Here is an 18,473-nt window from a genome sequence, read left to right as displayed (position 1 = left end):
CTCTGAGGTATCACCTCACACCTAGCAGATTGGCTAAAATGAAAGAAGGGGAGAGTAATGAATGTTGGAGGGGATGTGGCAAAATTGGGACATTAATGCATTGCTGGTGGAGTTGTGAACTGATCCAACCATTCTGGATGGCAATTTGGAATTATGCCCAAAGAGCGATAAAAGAATGCCTGCCCTTTGATCCAGCTATACCATTGTTGGGTTTGTACTCCAAAGAGATCATAGATAAACAGACTTGTACGAAAATATTTATAGCTGCACTTTTTGTGGTGGCAAAAACCTGGAAAAGGAGGGTATGTCCTTCAATTGGGGAATGGCTGAATAAATTGTGGTATATGCTGGTGATGGAATACTATTGTGCTAAAAGAAATAATAAACTAGAGGAGTTCCATGTGAACTGGAAAGACCTCCAGGAACTGATGCAGAGCGAAAGGAGCAGAGCCAGAAGAACATTGTACACAGAGACTGTTATACTATGGTAAAATTGAATGTAATGGACCTCTGTACCAGCAGCAATACAAAAACCCAGGACAATTCTGAGGGATTTATGGTAAAGAACGCTACCCACATTCAGAGGAAGGACTGCAAGAGAGGATACATATAAGAAAAACAGCTGCTTGAACGCAAGGGTTGGGGTGAACATGATTGAGGTTGTGGACTAGAAACTACCACACCAATGCAACTACCAACAATTTGGAAATAGGTCTTGATCAAGGACACATGATAAAACCAGTGGAAATGTGTGTTGGCCATGGGTAGGGGAAATGCGGGGGGTGAAGGGGAAAGTAGGAGCGTGAATCATGTAACCATGTTAAAAATGAATATTAATAAATGTTTAAAATTTAAACAAAAATTAGGATGCACTATAGAAATGTAAAATAAAAGCCTTAGCACCCATCTTGAGAACTGCACAATGAGGCTTGCTTTGCCTCTCTATGTCCATGATACTCTATCGCCCTCTCCTTGCCTTTGTAGAGGTTTTCTTTCCATTCTTTTCCTCTTAGAAATCAACAGTCAGCTCAGTATTCACTTCTTAAATGAGGCCCAGTTGTTATGCCCCCCCCTGAATTGCTTTATGCTTTTGTATATATTTTACATGCATTTATTATTATCACACTTATCCATCAATAGGAATAGAGATTGTCTGCTCCCTGATAGATTTTTTAAGCTCTTTGAGGTCAGAGATTCTGCCATCTTTGCCTTTTTATCCCTAATATCTGGCACAAAGTATAAACTTGAAACAGGTTTTGTGATAGACAGTACCAAATTTATCTCTCAATTATCCTTCATCAGTATCATGAATAAGAACGACTATAGAAATCCATAAACAATCCAAAGAAGTCCCTTAGATCATTAGTTTCCTATATATCCCTTTCTATCAGATCTACAAGCATAACATGAAGTTTTGTTTCTTCTCTGCCTCTACGTAATCTCTGGGGTCAATGTCTGAATGAGTAGGGAACTTGAATTGAGGAGACAATGAAAGGAAGGAAATGGAGGATATCAGGGGACTGGAAGAACAAAGTCCTGTTCAGATTAAATATTCAATTTCATTTAATTAACATTTATTAGATTGCCTGTAGTACTCAAGAACAACATGGTCCTTGCCCTCAAGTAGCTGATAATTAGACATAAGACCTATTTTAAATATGTAACACTATACAGAATCTGTTAAACTCAATGAGTAAAGCCAGAAAACAATCAAAGAATTTGAAGAGTCAGAAATCCCTTGAAATGAGAATTTGGTGAGTAGGAAAGGTATGTGATATTATAGGGTGCATCAGAGAAAGCTCAATATAGGAGGGGACTCATGAGCTGAATCAGGTAGACAAAAACTGCCTAGTCAGGAAGGTTGAGTATTGTAGGTATTTATGTGTAATATAGAGGATGGCAGGATGGAATTCCTGCAAAATACAGGGTCAAGCCTCACCCAGAATTCCAGGGGACCCCCCAAAGAGATTTTGGGTGAGGGGCAGTTGAGAGGGTGTTTAACAGTTGCTTTCTGGGAGTTGAGGTGAGCAGATCTTTCTGCTTGCTGCTCCTGACTTGGGGGTTCACCTGAGGGGCCATTGTGGCAAAAGCCATCATGGTTTTCTACTCAGGAGTTAGCCTGTCTAGTAGGATTGGACCTTACCAACATCAATATAACAATTATTTAGTAATATAAAGATTAGAAGTAATTAATATTAGCCTAGAGAACAAGTTGACCAAGTGCCTGCCACTCCCTCCTGGGGGGATGGGAGGGGCAGCTTCAACTTGACAGATCAGGGTTTCCCATTACTTATCCAAATCCTAAATACCCCCTCTTGCCTACCCCCTTTCCTTTCCTTCTTCATTAATATAAGGTTTACCTTCAATATCTGTGTCTGGGAATTATTTGGGGATACTCACTGCTCATTGTTACCATCTAGCTTGAATCCTCTCAGTTTCCAGCTAAAGAAGACATCTCAGTCCTCAACATTTAGATAACTAGCCACTACTTATTCCTCTATCAGACCTGTGGGGAATATAAGTTAAAGAAAGGGAACATCATTAAAGATTAGCCTCTGCTGAATCTTGCTTGAAGAACCACAGCCCTGTCTCCATTTCCAACTGAAATCCAACTGCTTGGGGGGAGGGGTTTGAGAGCAAGGAGTGCCTAACCCCCTCCCTACTCACTCAAGCCTGTCAGTGGGGGAGGAGAGTGACCTGGAGATTACTGGCCCTGGCCTAACTATCTGCTTCCCCAATATATCTGTTATTACCAACTTAACAGTATGTCATAGATAAAATGATAGATTTGGTGTTGAAAAGATTCTAGAACTCAAGTACAGCCATCTTAATTCATAAATGAGGAAACCAAGATCCAGAGAGGTTAAAATATTTGCTCAGTGTCACATAGCTAGTAGGTATCTAAGATATCTTCCTGACTTTTAAGTCCAATGCTGTCTCCACCATATCATACCAGCCTTAAATCTCTTCAGGAAAGAGTAAGCAAGGATCCTCAAAAAATAGTTGCCCAGGTTGCTTGGAATATAGAGTGTGTGAAGAGGCTACTGGGAAAATAAAACCAGAATGTTGGTTTGGGACAGATGGTGGGGGACATATAGCCTGAGATATATCTCGACATTTCTTGGAGATTTTTGGTAATAGAAATATCATACTAAAACCACTATTTGAAGGACAGATTGGGAAGAAGAAGCTAGAAGAAGGGAGATGAGTTAGAAGATTCTATAGTAACCCTGGGGCAAGGTAATAAGGGCTTAAACTCATGTATGAGTAGACATGAGGAAATAAATTACTTAAGGTGTTGTGGAAATAGATTCTGTAGGGCTTAGCAACTGGTTAGGTATGGGAGATGAGGAAAAGGGGGAAAATCAGTGATAAAGTTGAAATTGTGAGTCTTGGTGACTGAAAATGTAGTAGGAAAATCAGCAGAAATAAGGAAGGTGGGAGGAGGGGCAAGATGTCAGGGAAAGCCAAAGATTACAGTTTGGAGTATGATGAATATAAATACAATGAATAATTCTAGTACAGATATCAAATAGGAATTTGGAAATATGGGGTATAGAGCTGAAAGGAGACAATCTATCATCTGTATATATGTATGTATGTATGCACACTCATACATACACACATAGAAATGTTCCACAATAGAATTGATAATCAAGCCTATGAGATTAGATGCTAACAGTATTTTGAAGTATATTAAAAGTAGTATTTTGTTTAGCCAAAAAAGGAGAATGTTGAAGAAATTTCCTTATCCAACATCCCACTTAGAAGGTTGAGAGGAGGATGAACAATTGATAAATTAGACCAAAAAAGAGAATTCAGTCATGTAGGAGGATTAGTAGAAGAATATTGTTACAGAAGTCAAGAGTAAAAAGAGAATATGAAGAAGGTTGAGTTTGAGAAGTTGCCAGAAGCTACAGGGAGATCGAGGAGGAGGAGGATGGAGAAATTACTAGTTGATATGACTAGTAATAGATCACACATGACATTGGGGATAGATATTTTGGTAGACTTGTGGATGTAGATAGCAGATGGCAGGGGCTTGAGAAGTGAATGGCTGGTGATACAGTAGAAATTCTAGAAATAAAGGCGAGAAGAGATATAGGAGAAGAGTTTTTACAGGCTAAAAATAGTGGGTGGAAGTATTCTTTAAGGAAGGATAGAGAGGATTTTAGTCAGGAAGGTCCCCGTTCACATATAATCTCTGACATATTCTGTGTGCTGCTGGGCAATTCACTTAATGTTTTGGTACTCCAACCAATCCCAATTGGTACCCTAGCAATCGTTGGACAGTCAGATAGAGTGGGAAGCCTGGAGTCAGGAAGATTCATTTTTGTGAGTTCAAAGCTAGCCTCAGACACTAGCTGTGTGACCCTGAGCAAGTTGCTTAACCCTGTGTGCCTCTTTATCTGTAAAATGAGCTGGAGAAGGAATTGATAAACAACCCTAATCTCTTTGCTAAGCAAACTCCAAATGGGGTAATGAAGAGTCAAATGTGACTGAAAAACTAAACAAACAATCCCAGTTCAAATTAGTAGAGGGAGTTTCCACATCAGAAGTTGCTCACACAAATGAAATCAAAGTTCTGTAATAAAATAGTATGACTTGAACATGATTTTTCATTAGAACAGGAAGAATCAGAAGATGGTAAGACAGGAATAAAGAGAAGGAATTATAGAAGAAACAAGGTTCTAGAAGGTCGTGGGACCCATATAAATTTTAATTTTAGCAAGAGAGAGGAGAGTATAGTGAATAAAGTATTGGGCTAGAGGTGGCAGCTAGGTGGCTCAGTGGTTTGAGAACCAGGTCTATAGCTAGGAGAAAGGAGATCCTGGGTTCAAATGTGGCCTCAAACACTTCCTAGCTATGTGACTCTGGGCAAGTCACTTAACTAACCCCCATTGCCTAGTGCTTACTATTCTTCTGTCTTGGGACCAATACACAGTATTATTTCTAAGATGGAAAATAAGGGGTTTTCACAAGTAATAAATAAATAAATCAACCATTGGAATTGGAGTTAGTAAGATCTGGGATCTGACAAGGCCCTTGAGCCTCCTTTATCCTTATTTTCTCATTTACATAATGGGAGGGTTTAGAGTCCATGTCTCTATGATCCTAAGATTTTTAGTATAGTACATATTTCTCTAAGAAGTGTGATGTTGATGTCATTCCGTGCCCCATATGCACATCCCTTAGATGGCCAACCAAGAGAGATTTATAAGACAGAAGATTCCTATAAGCTGCATGAGATAGATTGTGATTTCTAGCCTTCCATTGTCATTCTTCTGGAGCTATTTTTTTTTAAGAGGAAGGAGTAGAGGTTTGGGAGGCTTGGGGGACACGACTCAGTCTCAGGTAAATATCCCTTGTTCCCTATCTAATAAAAATGCCCAGCCTAGTGTCCAACTCTTTACTTAACAATATATCACCAATCCAGTCACTTATTTATTTGTTCATCCCTGCACTCATCTATTTATTTGTTTGTTGTTTATTTATTCATGTACTTATTTAGTAGGCCACACTGATTCATTTCTCTACATTGACTCAGGCAATCACTTTTATACAATCAGATAAACTTTTGGCATCATCCATATGCTTTCTTTCTCTTTTTAAAAATTATTACCTTCTATAATCTATATTATGTATATATTTTAAGGCTGAAGAGCTGTAAGGGATAGGCAAACAGGGTTAAATGTCTTGCTTAGGGTCACCCAGCTAGGAAGTGACTGAGGCCAGATTTAAACTCTGGTCCTCCTGACCCAGGCACTGAGCCACTTAGCTGCCCACTTCCATATTCTTTCAGTGCCTACTGAAGCATTCTCTGAATTTTTTCCTTTAAAAAATGAACAAGTACTTATTTTCTCCTGTTCACCATCACCAAAAGAAAAGAACAAAACTTTTGTAACAAATATGTATAATTAAGTAAAATAAATTCTTACCTTGACCATGTCCAAACATGTGTTTTTCTCCTTGAAGCTGTCACCTCTCTTTCTGGGTGAGAAATATGCTTCATTATGGGTCCTCTGGAATCATGACTGGTCATTGGGTGATTGTATTGATCAGAGTTCTTAATTTTTACAAAGTACTTTTTCTTTACAGAATCAACATTATATTGCTATTTAGTATCATATTCGTATAGTATTTAGTATCGACTTAGTAGTGGATAATTTGTTTCCCTGGTTCTTCTCGCTTTCCTCTGCATCAGTACATACAGGTCTGCCCAGGCTTTTCTGAGACATTCCTTTCCTCACGGTCCACCATCCACATACCATTATTTGTTCTGCCATCCTCCTATACATGTTAGAGTTAGCTTTAAATGACTGTTAAATGCAGGAAGTTCCTGGCTTATTCTGTTTGGCCTTAGAGGTCCAAACCAGAAACAATGAATAGAAGTTGCAAAGGGAACTATTTAGGTTCAATGTTTGGGATCATTTTCTAGCGATTTAGGACTGTGGAAGAGTAGATTGGTCAGCTTCAAGACATGATGACTTCCCCCTCATTGGAGGTCATCTAACAGAGCTTGGACAACCATTTGTTGGGGAGTTTATCCTGAGAATTTCTTTCCTGACTATGTGAGATTAGTTGGCCACTGAGGTATCTCAAATTCCTTGATATTCTTTGAGGCAACTTAACCAGGCATTTTGAAATCCTCGATGGGATACAAACTCCTTGAAGAAAGATACTATTTTTATCCATTGGCTTGCTTTTTTGTTTGTTTTGGTTTGTATTTCAGATGCTTGGCATATTGAAGGTATTTTAAAATACCTGTTGAATCCACCCACCTAGCTAAACCCACCCTTTCAATCTTAAATGCTTTCATTCTCTGACACCATTCTTGCCTTGCTACAGAGGTGCTGTATTTGGCCAGAAAGGGGGCTGGGAGGGAGGGGTGCTCCTGGTAGAAGAAGGAAAGAATCTTCATTGACATTGGACTTTGACCAAACATCTGATTTTAATTCTGCTGCTTTCTCCATGGAGCTAAAGAATCCTCAAAAGACCATAAGAATATCACAATAGGGGCCGAATTCCCCATGGACTCTGAAAGACGTCATTTGCTGCCTCAGTAGAGCTGCCAGTCAGACCAGTTGATGTAAAGCATCTGTCCTCCTTAAGGAAATGAGGGAAGATCTGTTTCTCCTTTGGAGTCTGTGAAGAAGTAGGTGCTGTCATTTGTTGTGCAGAGCTACGAGGCCCTATGTTATAGCTGCTGACTGCCTTTGTTAATGGGCTGAAAAGTTTCATCAGCTGTCTTCAATAAAAGACAAAGTGTGTAAGGGAAAACATCAGCTATTAGGGCCGCTTTGCTGTTTCTGCAGCCTGTGAGTTACAGCTGGCAGAGAGTGTTGACGCCAATGTTTAATCAGGCGTGCAGTCACCTGAAATCCTTACATTTGGGTTATCAAGCTGGGTTAGTCGGCCTTTGGACTATCCACAACTGCTCATTGGCTCAGGACAACTTCGTTTTCTCATATCATCACTCCTAGTTTCTTAATATTGAAAAATCACTAACTGAAATAAATTTGTAATTGAAAGACTTTTTTTTTTTGCATTGGATGGGGAGGATATAGAATCAAAGGATAATTGATTTAGAACTGGGAGGGACTTTGAAGGTCATATTATCCAATGTATCCTCTCTCTGTCTGTCTCTGTCTCTGTCTGTCTCTGTCTCTGTGTCTCTGTCTCTGTCTCTGTCTCTGTCTCTCTCTCTCTCTGTCTCTCTCTCTCTCTCTCTCTCTCTCTCTCTCTCTCTCTCTCTCTCTCTATTTGTCTCTCTGTCTGTCTGACTCTCTGTCTGTTTGCCTGTCTGTCTGTCTCTCTCTCTCCTTCTCTCTCTCATAGAAGAGAAATCTGTGTCCCTAAAGGAAAATGAGTTGCCTAAAGTCACATAGGCAGTTATTGTCAGAGCTGAGATTTGAACTCAGAACTTCTGATTTTAGATTCATTGATTTTTCTGTGGGACTCACTGCTTCATTAGTAAAGATATTTAATTTATCTTTATTTGCTTAGTTCCTTAACCTGTAAGAATGTTTATCTAATTAAAAAAATTGATTAAAGAGACTTCTTGAAGTCATAAAAATCTTTTCCTTACTGCTGAACACATCTATAACTGAAGACCTCAGATGTCCCACAGACATTTGGACTCCTACAGTACCATATTCCTGTGCTAGATAATTTTGAGTGATATAAAAAAGTATAGAACACAGGATGCTTTGAACCTCGAGATTTTGTAGTCACCCTATAGGTAGGACACAGGAACGGGTAATAAGAAGAAACAAATGCTAAAGTTTTCACGGTATTTTTCATAACCAACAATAGCCAGAGAAGTGTATAGAGTGTTGAGTCTGGTCTCAGGAAGACCTGAGTTCAAATATGATCTCTGATACTTAATAACTATATAACCCTGGGCAACTCACTTAACCTCTGTCTTCCTCAGTTTTCTCAGTTGTAAAATGGAGATAATATCTACCTTCTAAAATTGTCGTGAGGATCAGATGAGATAATATTTGTTAAGTGCTTAATATACTGGCTGGCATATAGTAGGTCCTTAATAAATGCTTTTTCCCTCTCCCCATTGAAGCATGATGATAAAATAATGAGATCATTATTATCACTCTATTTTTCTTCCTATGAACATACTTTGAAATCAGTGTTGTCCAGTAAAAGTGCCCTTGTAGACCACATATTATATATATTAAACTTCTTGTCATTGCACAGAAATTTTAGGGAATCCTCGTGGAATTATCTCTCTATTGTTATACTTTGTTTGTCAATATTCTTCCTGGTGGCAAGTCTCCATTATTTTAATAAAGGTTTGATTTTAGGAAATGTATATGAATCTTTTTGGAGCCAACTTGAATAATACCATTTTGGTTTTTAAAAAAGTGACTAAAAAATAAAAACAAGTTCTTCTTGTGAATATCATTACATTCCCTTGATGGGAGGTTCAAAAGCCCCACAGGGATCATGTTTTAAATGGTGAAGTGGTATTGAAATAAGTGAAGGGATGGCCAAAGGGTTGAAGGACAATATTCTTTGGGGTATACAAGTTGTGCCAAAAAAAACCACAAAGCACTTCATTATTTTGTAGTTACTTGTTATCTAACATTGTCAGCCAGATGCTTAATGAGCAATTATTCTGGTTCGCTTAAAAAAATGAGATAGAAAAAAAATATTGTCTTAATCCCTTTTTAAAAGTTTTCTAACATATATGAAAAGTCAGCATGAAAGAATGAAGAGAAACTGAACTTGGAATCAAATGATCTGAGTTCAAATCTCAACATTGTAACTTGTGTAACCTTAGATATGTTACTCAATAAGGGCCTCAATTTCCTTTTCTGTAAAAATTGGGAATTTGGACTAAGTGACTCTCAAGATCCCTTCTAGCTTTAGATTATCCTAAAATTGAAAATCCTTTCCTACTTGATAAATGTAGCATATTTGATGTTTCCTTGAAAATGTAGTATCCTACAGTTCCTTTGCTTCTTTTTATTGAATGTAATTGTATTTTAACAGAATATACCTATAAAAGTTATAGAAGATTAAAATGAATGTTTACCTATGCCATGATCATAGCAAAATAGGATTTAAAGCTAGAAGGCATTATGATATCATATATTTAGAGCTAGAAGAGACTCTTCCAGTCCACTGAATCCAACCCTTTCATTTTATAGATGAGAAAGTTGAGGCTTCATGAGGGTAACTTGCCCAACATCACATGGACAGGCAGTAGAGCTGGGATTTGAACCCAGATCTCCTGACTTCAAACCCAGTGCTCCTTCCACTCCCACCATGCTGCTTTCTTAATATCAGGACCAGATAGTAATTTTTGGTAAGGACACTGACAGGCTGAAACACTTTCCAAATAGGGTGATCAGAATTGTAAAGGGACTCCATTCACTCTAATTACCTAAGAAATGATAGAAGAAAAAAGAACTGGGAATTTTTTTTTTTGGAAAAGAAAAGTTACATTGAGAGAAAGGAAAATATGATAATCTGTCTTCAAATATTGTAAAGGCTTAACATTTTTTAAAATTTTCTAATTGAAATGCATTTCCTTTCTCTCTTTCCCATCCCTACCCCCAAAACGGAAAAAAAGAGGTAAAACAAGATATGCATAGTCAAACAAAACAAATTTGCACATTTTCCATGTGAAAAAAAAATGTATGTCTCATTTGGCTCCATGAATCTCTTCCTTCTCTGTCAGGAGATCCTCTGGAATTATGGCAAGTCATTGCACAGATCATCAATCTTAGGTCTGACAAGTTTTTGGACTTTTCAATGTTATTGCTATTATATAAATTGTTCTTATGGTTCTACTTCTTTTACTTTGCATCAATTCATACACATCTATCTAGTTTCTTTGCATCTCTCCCTTCCTCACTTCTTATTGAACAGTAATAATTAATTACATAAAATATTGTGTTTGCTCAGTTAAAATGGAATTAAAAGTCTTACTATTTTGCATGGCTACAGGGGAGAGAGCTTTGCATAATTATAGATATTCAAGTTGAGATGAGATGAGATGACCATTTTTCATGGATATTTTGGGGGAGATTCATGCCTTGGTTGAGAGAGTTAGTCTAGATTACCACTGAAGTTCCTTCTAAAGCTAAATTCCTATAATTCTGTATTATTTCATCATACTTATATACTGAATTCACAGGAAGTAAAAGAGGGGAAAAAGTTATAAATGATTTTGCTTTTAGATCAACTTTACATGTATTTTCACCCATCTCAGACAGTTAACAACTTAAAAGTACTGGATCTGTAATCAGAGAGCAAGGTCTCACAATTTAGTCTATTTTGACGTAGAATTTCCAAACCAGTGCTCATAAATATATTCATGCTATACCGAATATGTCTCAGATTTGCTTCATTGTGGTTATTTCTACAAATTAATTGATATTTATGATTTATAATTGATGTATATGATTTCCATAGGATTTATCACTTTTCATTCACTTATTAACAATGCCATTAAATCTTAGCATTCCTCCAGGCATTTCTAGTTGTCTGACTCTTCATGGCCCCATTTTGGGTTCTCTTGACAGAGATATTGGAGTAGTTTGGAATCTTCCCTTTCCAGCTCACTTTGCAGATGAGAAAAACTGCCGCAAAGTGGTTAAATGTCTTGGCCAGGGTAAAATAATGTAGGTCTGAGGCCAGATATGAACTCAGGAAGATAAGTCTTCTTGACTCTAGCCCAGGCTATCTACTATGCCATATAAGCCATTCCCTAACTCAGAACTTCAACTGTACTTTAACAGAAAGTTAAATGATATCCACAGAGTGATTAGATCTAAAATAATCAATGATAACTAGCATTAAAATAATTGATCCTTCCCCTTATTTATTTGTTTGTTTGTTTGTTTGTTTGTTTGTTTGTTTGTTTGTTTGTTTTCAGCCCTTACTTTGGGTCTCAGAATTGATAGTATCTGTCCCAAGACAGAAGAGTTGGCAAGGACTAGGCAATTTGGCTTACATGACTTGCTGAATATCATATAGCAAGGAAATGTCTGAGGTTAGATTTGAACCCAGAACCTTCCATCACCAGGCCTGGCTTTCTAGCCACTGAGCTACCTAGCTACAGTTTTCTCTTAATTTTCAAGTTAATTAATTCAGTTTGTAGGAACAAATAATTTAGAACTAGAAGGAACTTTAAAGGACATCTAGAAACAGTCCTTAATTTAACGAATAAGAAAATTGTCTCAGAAATGTTCTGGCTTGCCAAAAGATGTATGCATCAGGTATCAAATATAGAATCTAAACTCAGTTTTTCCAAACCCCCCCCCCCAATCCAGCACTCAATTCACTACAATATCTTACTTCATCATTTCCTTATTATGTTTTCCTTAAGCTTAAAAAAGGGATATTCTAATAAGAAATTGTTATTTACTTTCTCAAAGGCTGTGCCAATGGAATTGCAAGGTCTATTGGGTTCTACCATGTTGGAAAGACTTTGAATATGACTAGACTATTTCTCCTGCCTCAGGCCCACCTTAGCTATATATGATACTTTTTTTTTTTTTTAACCAATAAAATGGCCATTTAAGTAAGGAACTGGTTTCTTTGGCAGTCCATGAAAGTCCTCCTTTGATGCCTCATTGTGGAAGAGGCAAAGTTCAGAGAATGGAAATTCAGCAAGGTCCAACTGTGTTGGAAAGGTTCCTAGTATGAAATGGTAATAGATTGTATTTTTATCACCTGTTGACCAGCCTTGATAAATAGGTTCAAAATGGTGGGTTACTTAGTTAGCCTCAGGATGATGAGTCTTGAAGCCACAGCCACTCTCGAAAACTGTCACTAAGTAGTAGATAAATTGTATCCACACCGTACTAGGAAAATGTTAGATCTTAAAAAGTATTTAGAGTATTCAGTTACAATGAATTTGTTTCTCAGTGCATTCTAACTCCTCCTCGAGTGACGTCTGGAGTTGATAGGACACTGGTCCATATCTTTAAAAGAGTAATCCATATACAGATAATTTAGTCTTTTCTATATGGATCCTTGTCTATAATTGAGAAATAGATTATAGCATTAACTTGGCAACCATTTCTTATCTTGTATTTGCTGCTTGCTTGAAAGCAATGTGACTATGTTAGAGCAGAAAGGTCAGGCATGCTAACATCTAATAATAAGTCTGCCTCTGTCCTATTAGATGATCTCTCAACACTGCCTTGGTTTCCTCTTTTTGTTAAAATAGAAATAATAGTGTTAATCTACAGCTGAAAAGTTGTCTCTTTTTTGAGAATAAATTACAGCAAAAATCCTGGACGTGCTCGAAGTTTAAAATGATGATGACATTTTTTTGAGGCATGAGAGCACAATTCACAGTTTGTCACCTGGAAACCTGATTGTGCTCTCTAGAAGGGAGCAGTTATTATTTTGACTGAGATTTGAAATGTGCAATTATGAGACTGTCAGAAGCTTTGCTTGCTCTGTAGCCATACAGTATGTACTAGGAAATGAGGAGAGTACAAAGAGGGGAAGAAGAACAGCTTTCAGACACCAGAGTATTTGTGTTTGCTTCTTTTAAGCAACATTTTTATTCCATTTTGGTTGATTGGTTGGTTGTTTTGGTCATATATAAGCAATTAGGGGAACAAACTTTCTCAGGAATATAGTCATTCACAACTGAAGCTAGCCTTTTTTTTAACTGTTGAAAATTAATATTGAACTGTAATAATTTTTGTACCAAACCTTTCTTAAACCTCAGGTTTACAAGGTCAGCCAGCTTCCCAGTTAAAGTCATTTACTCCCAGACCTCAGGGCATCTCACTGGGCTGGCTTTTGTTACTGGCTAGGTGGAGACCTGCTCTTTGTATATCTGTAAATAAGAGTTTTATTAGGTAAGGGGAGTCAGCAAGCTCTTGCTGCCATGAGCTAGGCAGCTATTTTTTTTTTAAACCTTACTTTCTGTCTAAGAATTGATGTATTGGTTCCTAGATAGAAGAGTGGTAAGAGCTTAGGTGACTTGCCCAGGGACACACAGCTAGGAAGTATCTGCAAACAGATTTAGATCCAGGACCTCTAGTCTCTGGGTCTGGTTTTCAATCCACTGAGCCACCCAGCTGCTCCACTAGGTAGCTGTGTTGACCTGGCCACATGGAAGAATGTGTTGGTGTCTTCCATGTTGCAACAAGGATATTCCCCTTCCTGTAATTTAACTATTGAGGGAGGTCTCAGTGTCTCTGAGCACCTCCTCAGTGACTATTTACCAATCAGGAAAGTCTTGGAATGCCCAGAAGAGACTGGATGATGAGGTCACAGGAGGTGTATGAGATTTGTGCCAAAGATTCTCCTTGTCTTTTCCCCCTCACTCTCTCTCTTCTACCCTATTTGTGCTCCTTGGCACCTATTCAGATTATGGAAGGAGTCAACTGTCTACTTTATGAACTTAAAAATGAAGAAATACTGCCTCTAAAGAATTCAGTCATTAAATAACTCTTTTTTTCTCCTGAATTTTAAAATCTCCTAATTTCTGTGATTAGTCTTCATTGCAATTGATGAAGTACTGGAACCAATGTCAGAAAAATCTGAGTTCAAATCCAGCCTCAGAAACTTACTGACTATGTGACTTGGTCTTTGTTTGCCTCAGTTTTCTCACCTGTAAAATGGGGGCAATAATAGCACTGTTCTCCCAGAGTTGTAAGGATCAAATGAGGTAATTGTAAAGTAGTGTAGTACCTAGCATATAGTAACTGTAATACAGATGTTAGGTATTATTATTTATCAAGTATAAATGAGTGCCAAATTATGGTTTAGGAAACCTGTACCTAACAAATGTTTCTCACAAACCTAAAACTTTATTCAATCACTTTATTTTTATTATTTATGTATTATGTATTATATTGTATATTAATATAATATTAATTATACTATTCATGCTATATTAATTGTATTAAATAAAATTAATACACCATATATTGTTATATTATGTTATATTAATTACTATATTGTTTTTATTTCATTTTATTTTTTTTAATCAATTTTATTCAGTTTTATTTACTTCTGACTACATATAGAGATGTACCTTTCAGAACCTGGAAGACTTGCATTCAAATCATGCTTCTTCTATATACTGACTGTGTGGCCCTGGAAGTGACTCATGCTTTCACTCCCTTAGACTCTTCTCTAAAGCTATAGCAGATAAGATGCTGACCTAAGAGAAGGAATATCGATATCCCATAGTTCTTTGTACTAACAAAATCCTGGATCTAGTCCCTGTCTCATTCTCTCCTGGCATTTTTTTTCTGGCATTTCTATCTCCAGCAGTGCCTTTACCCATTACAGAGAGCCTAACTTCTCAAGAAACATCATGGTTGACCTTTGACAAAGATAGACCCTTAATCGAAGAAATATAAGAGTTCCAGCTGAATTCCCTAATTCTTCCTCCTCCCCCCTAGGAAAACATGATTCTAACCTTATTAAATTATCTTTCCATTTAGTGATCTGGGAAGAATGGATGTAAGTCGGAAACCAAGGATAGAAAGATCCCATGTGTCAGTTTTCCCCCTCTTGTTTTAGAAATTCTTGGCACTAAATTTAAATAATATTAAATCCTTTCCATCTGAAATTGTATCACTTTTAACTTTTCTCCCCAAGGGGAGCGTAATCTGACTAGATTACGACATATAAAGTTTTCATGTATTGTCTGTGTCCCTATTAGAGAAAAAAAACCTAAAATAAGGTAAGTCCTTTCTCCAGGTTCCTGTCCCACTCAAAGCACACGGCAGCTTGTTGAAAACCTTTCTTCTGGTTATCTTGATCTATTTGTATAAATTGTAAAATTGTTTCTATGAAATGCCTCCAAGACATAAGGGAATAATTTGAACAAGTGACTGAAGTTTTTGTCTTCAGCAAAGGGAAACTTGAAATGCCCCCTTAATTGTTTCCCTTTCTTTCTCCCATTCCAGTATCCGGCTGCCCTGATGAATCTTGGAGCCATCCTCCACCTCAATGGCAGACTTCTCAAAGCAGAAGCCAACTACCTGCAGGCCCTTCAGCTGAAACCGGATGATGTCATCACCCAGTCCAATCTCCGCAAACTGTGGAACATCATGGAAAAACAAGGATTAAAGACTTCTAAGACATGACCCAGGAGGCTGGGAACTTCTTATCTTCTTGATTCTAAGCCGACTTAAAACGGAACAGGACTTCCAGGAGGTGGTATGGCAAGAGCTCCCAATGAATTTCATGATTAAGAGCAGCGGTCATCGCAACGTCAGGAAAGATCTCGTCTGGTTTTGGCACGGCAGTTACGCCAAAAAGGGAAATGGTGGGAACCTCATGAAGAATTGAACTGGTATCCATTTTTAAAAAAAATATATATATATATATATATTAAATCAGAGCGCTTAAAGCTGAATATTTTGGTTTCAAAAAGGAATCCAAGTTAGAATTTCGCTGGTTTTCTATTCAAATTTTGAAAATGAGCTTGTTTCTTCAGCACTATGAGAGGACATGGCAGCAACCATCCATCCAGAGGAAGGCAAAACACATGGTTAAAATGGCAACCTAAGGTATTTGTAGAAACTCTAATTGATGACAATTGAGATGAAATCTTAACCTATTTGCAGTCTGTCCTATTGCTGCTGTATCTCTCCTTAGGGCAGGCTGCTTTTCCATTTCAGAGACTTACAGAACTATTTTTTGATATGTTAGGAGCTGTCAGACTCTTGCAGTTCCTTCCTGACAAGTGTACATCATATTTTTTTTATTATGTTGTCACTAGCTTCATTATTCTGAGCAGTGCTTGCTTTGTCTGTCCTAAAAACAATAAGCAATATATTGCTAATTATACATTGCCCCCTGCATTTCTAACAGGGTGAAAGATATCACGTCATGCATTTTAAAAAAAAATTCAGTGGTTAACCAAATTATAACCAACTTTCCCTCCCCCCCAAAAAAAATTTAGATCAGGCAGCATAATGAAATTTTTATGCTTTCTAAAAAATATTATTCTTATTTTTAAAATCAGTGTTTGATTCCCCTAGATGAAATAAAAAATTAAAAAAACAAAACTATCTCTTTCAAAATTAAGCCTGAAGCAAAAACTCAGTCATAGCAAAATTTATAAATATTGAAATCACAAACTAACCAGCAACTTTTGAGGAGGTATATATATGTTTAGTACCACCCAGAAAAAGTTGCTTTTTAAAAAGTGATTAGTCCAAGAGGCTTTTGAGTAACAGTAATAAATATGGCTCCTTGTTGTGTAGCATTTGGGACAGTGTGGTCAAATTTCCATCAGAAATTGTTTAGTTCTTGACTATGCTACCAACAGCAATGCTGTTACATCTCTGCAGTTTGAATTTATCCTACCAAGTTATTATTGCACTTTTCCTGAATGACTTCATAAAAGTAATTTATTTGGAGCTGCAGTGTTGTGGAGCTATAGCCCATATTTTTCTAGGTCATTTGCCAAATGCTCTCCTTCATTCGTAAGCAACATCTTTCATGAGCAAATTTGCCATTTCCTTTTATTACCTATTGGTGGCTACTTTGATGCTCACCCCCAAAAGAGCTTTGGCTTTAATGTGAAGAGGGGGAGAACACTGACAGATGCTCCCACAAGTCACATTTCAACTTTGATACTAAAATTCAACTTGGTAAAACCCCATCCTATTGCAAAGTACTTCTTGGAGAAAGTACCTGTACAATGCTATATGTATTTATTTATTTATTATTTGACCAGAGTAAAAACAAAACAAAATAATAAAAGCTTTTGTTAAGCCAATCCTCTGCAAATTAGATTAGTTTTTTTCCCTTTGCTTTATCTTTCATATTTCATTTTTATATGATTACTGCTAAAAGGGAAATGGGACATCCATATAACTTATTGTACGTTGTCTCCAGACTCCATATTTTTTCTTTCTTTTTGTTTTTGACTAGTTAGGAGAGCACAATGAGATAAATCATTTTATTGTACTCTTCTTGTGGCATTAATTTTTTTAAGCTTGATAAGACCAAATTGTATGAACATTTTCTGGATAGGGTTACTATGTGGGCCCTTTCAAAGAGGGCATGTAAATTATCCTGAGGAATATCGAGATAAAATGGTCAAAAATGAATAACTATCAGATCCCAGTGTTTTCCTAATGAGGCATGGAAACCCAAGGTGAAACTAACATGGGTAGAAATATATTTTTCTTCTACCACAGCTTCATGGCAATTTTTAAAGGGAATTTAATATAATGATATGAATGAATTCAATGTTTAACTGTGGTATTTATTTAAAATGATTTTTGAACTTTGATGGCTTCCTGGTCATAGCCCCTGACTGTCTTTCTTTGTTCTTCCTTTCAATGCGTTGGTTTTCAAGTATGTCCATTGATCACCCATGAGAGTCACTCCAAGTTGACATAGCATCTGAGTAGCATTGTGGACTGGATATGTGTCAAAAGATGCGAGGATATTTAAGAATGTCCCTGATGCTTTCCAGTTACAGGGCTGGGCTCAATAACAAACCAACTTTGGGGGGAAAAGACGTTAAAACATGATCAACAAATATGTGTCTCTGCTCAGGGATTTATGGTGGATTATTGCAGACAGTGCTAAAAATAAATAAATAAATAAATAAAGAGCACAAGACAAGTTTACTAAATTAAAATTTTATTTTTTGAGAAACTGTTATTTGTATAAATTATCAAGATTTGTAGGCTTTCCTTTTGTAGAAATAATTGTTTTATGTGCCAGAGAAGAGAAATTCAATTTTGTTTTCAACAATAAAGCATTGATAACAAATACTGAGTTGCAAACTTTTTGTCAATTGTTGTCGTAATATATACTTTCTTTCTTTCTTTCTTTTTTTTAAAACCCTTGTACTTCGGTGTATTGTCTGTGGAATACAGGTGGAAGATTGGTAAGGGTGGGCAATGGGGGTCAAGTGACTTGCCCAGGGTCACACAGCTGGGAAGTGGCTGAGGCCGGGTTTGAACCTAGGACCTCCTGTCTCTAGGCCTGACTCTCAC

General features: G+C 37.1%; 1 protein-coding gene across 1 annotated transcript in view; it reads left to right on the top strand.

Annotated features, from left to right (window-relative positions):
- The window catches only part of TMTC2 (transmembrane O-mannosyltransferase targeting cadherins 2), a 539,622-nt gene extending 524,026 nt beyond the window's left edge, over positions 1 to 15,596 (top strand). Inside the window, exon 13 of the mRNA XM_044679175.1 lies at positions 15,417 to 15,596. Within this exon, the coding sequence (XP_044535110.1) occupies positions 15,417 to 15,596 (180 nt within the window). The remainder of the gene's footprint in view (positions 1 to 15,416) is intronic.
- The last annotated feature ends 2,877 nt before the right edge of the window (positions 15,597 to 18,473 follow it).

This window comes from Gracilinanus agilis, chromosome 5, assembly GCF_016433145.1.
Source record: "Gracilinanus agilis isolate LMUSP501 chromosome 5, AgileGrace, whole genome shotgun sequence".
Taxonomy (NCBI): Eukaryota; Metazoa; Chordata; class Mammalia; order Didelphimorphia; family Didelphidae; genus Gracilinanus; species Gracilinanus agilis.
The sequence above is the reverse complement of the archived record's forward strand: the minus strand, read 5'-3'. Positions and strand labels throughout refer to the sequence as shown.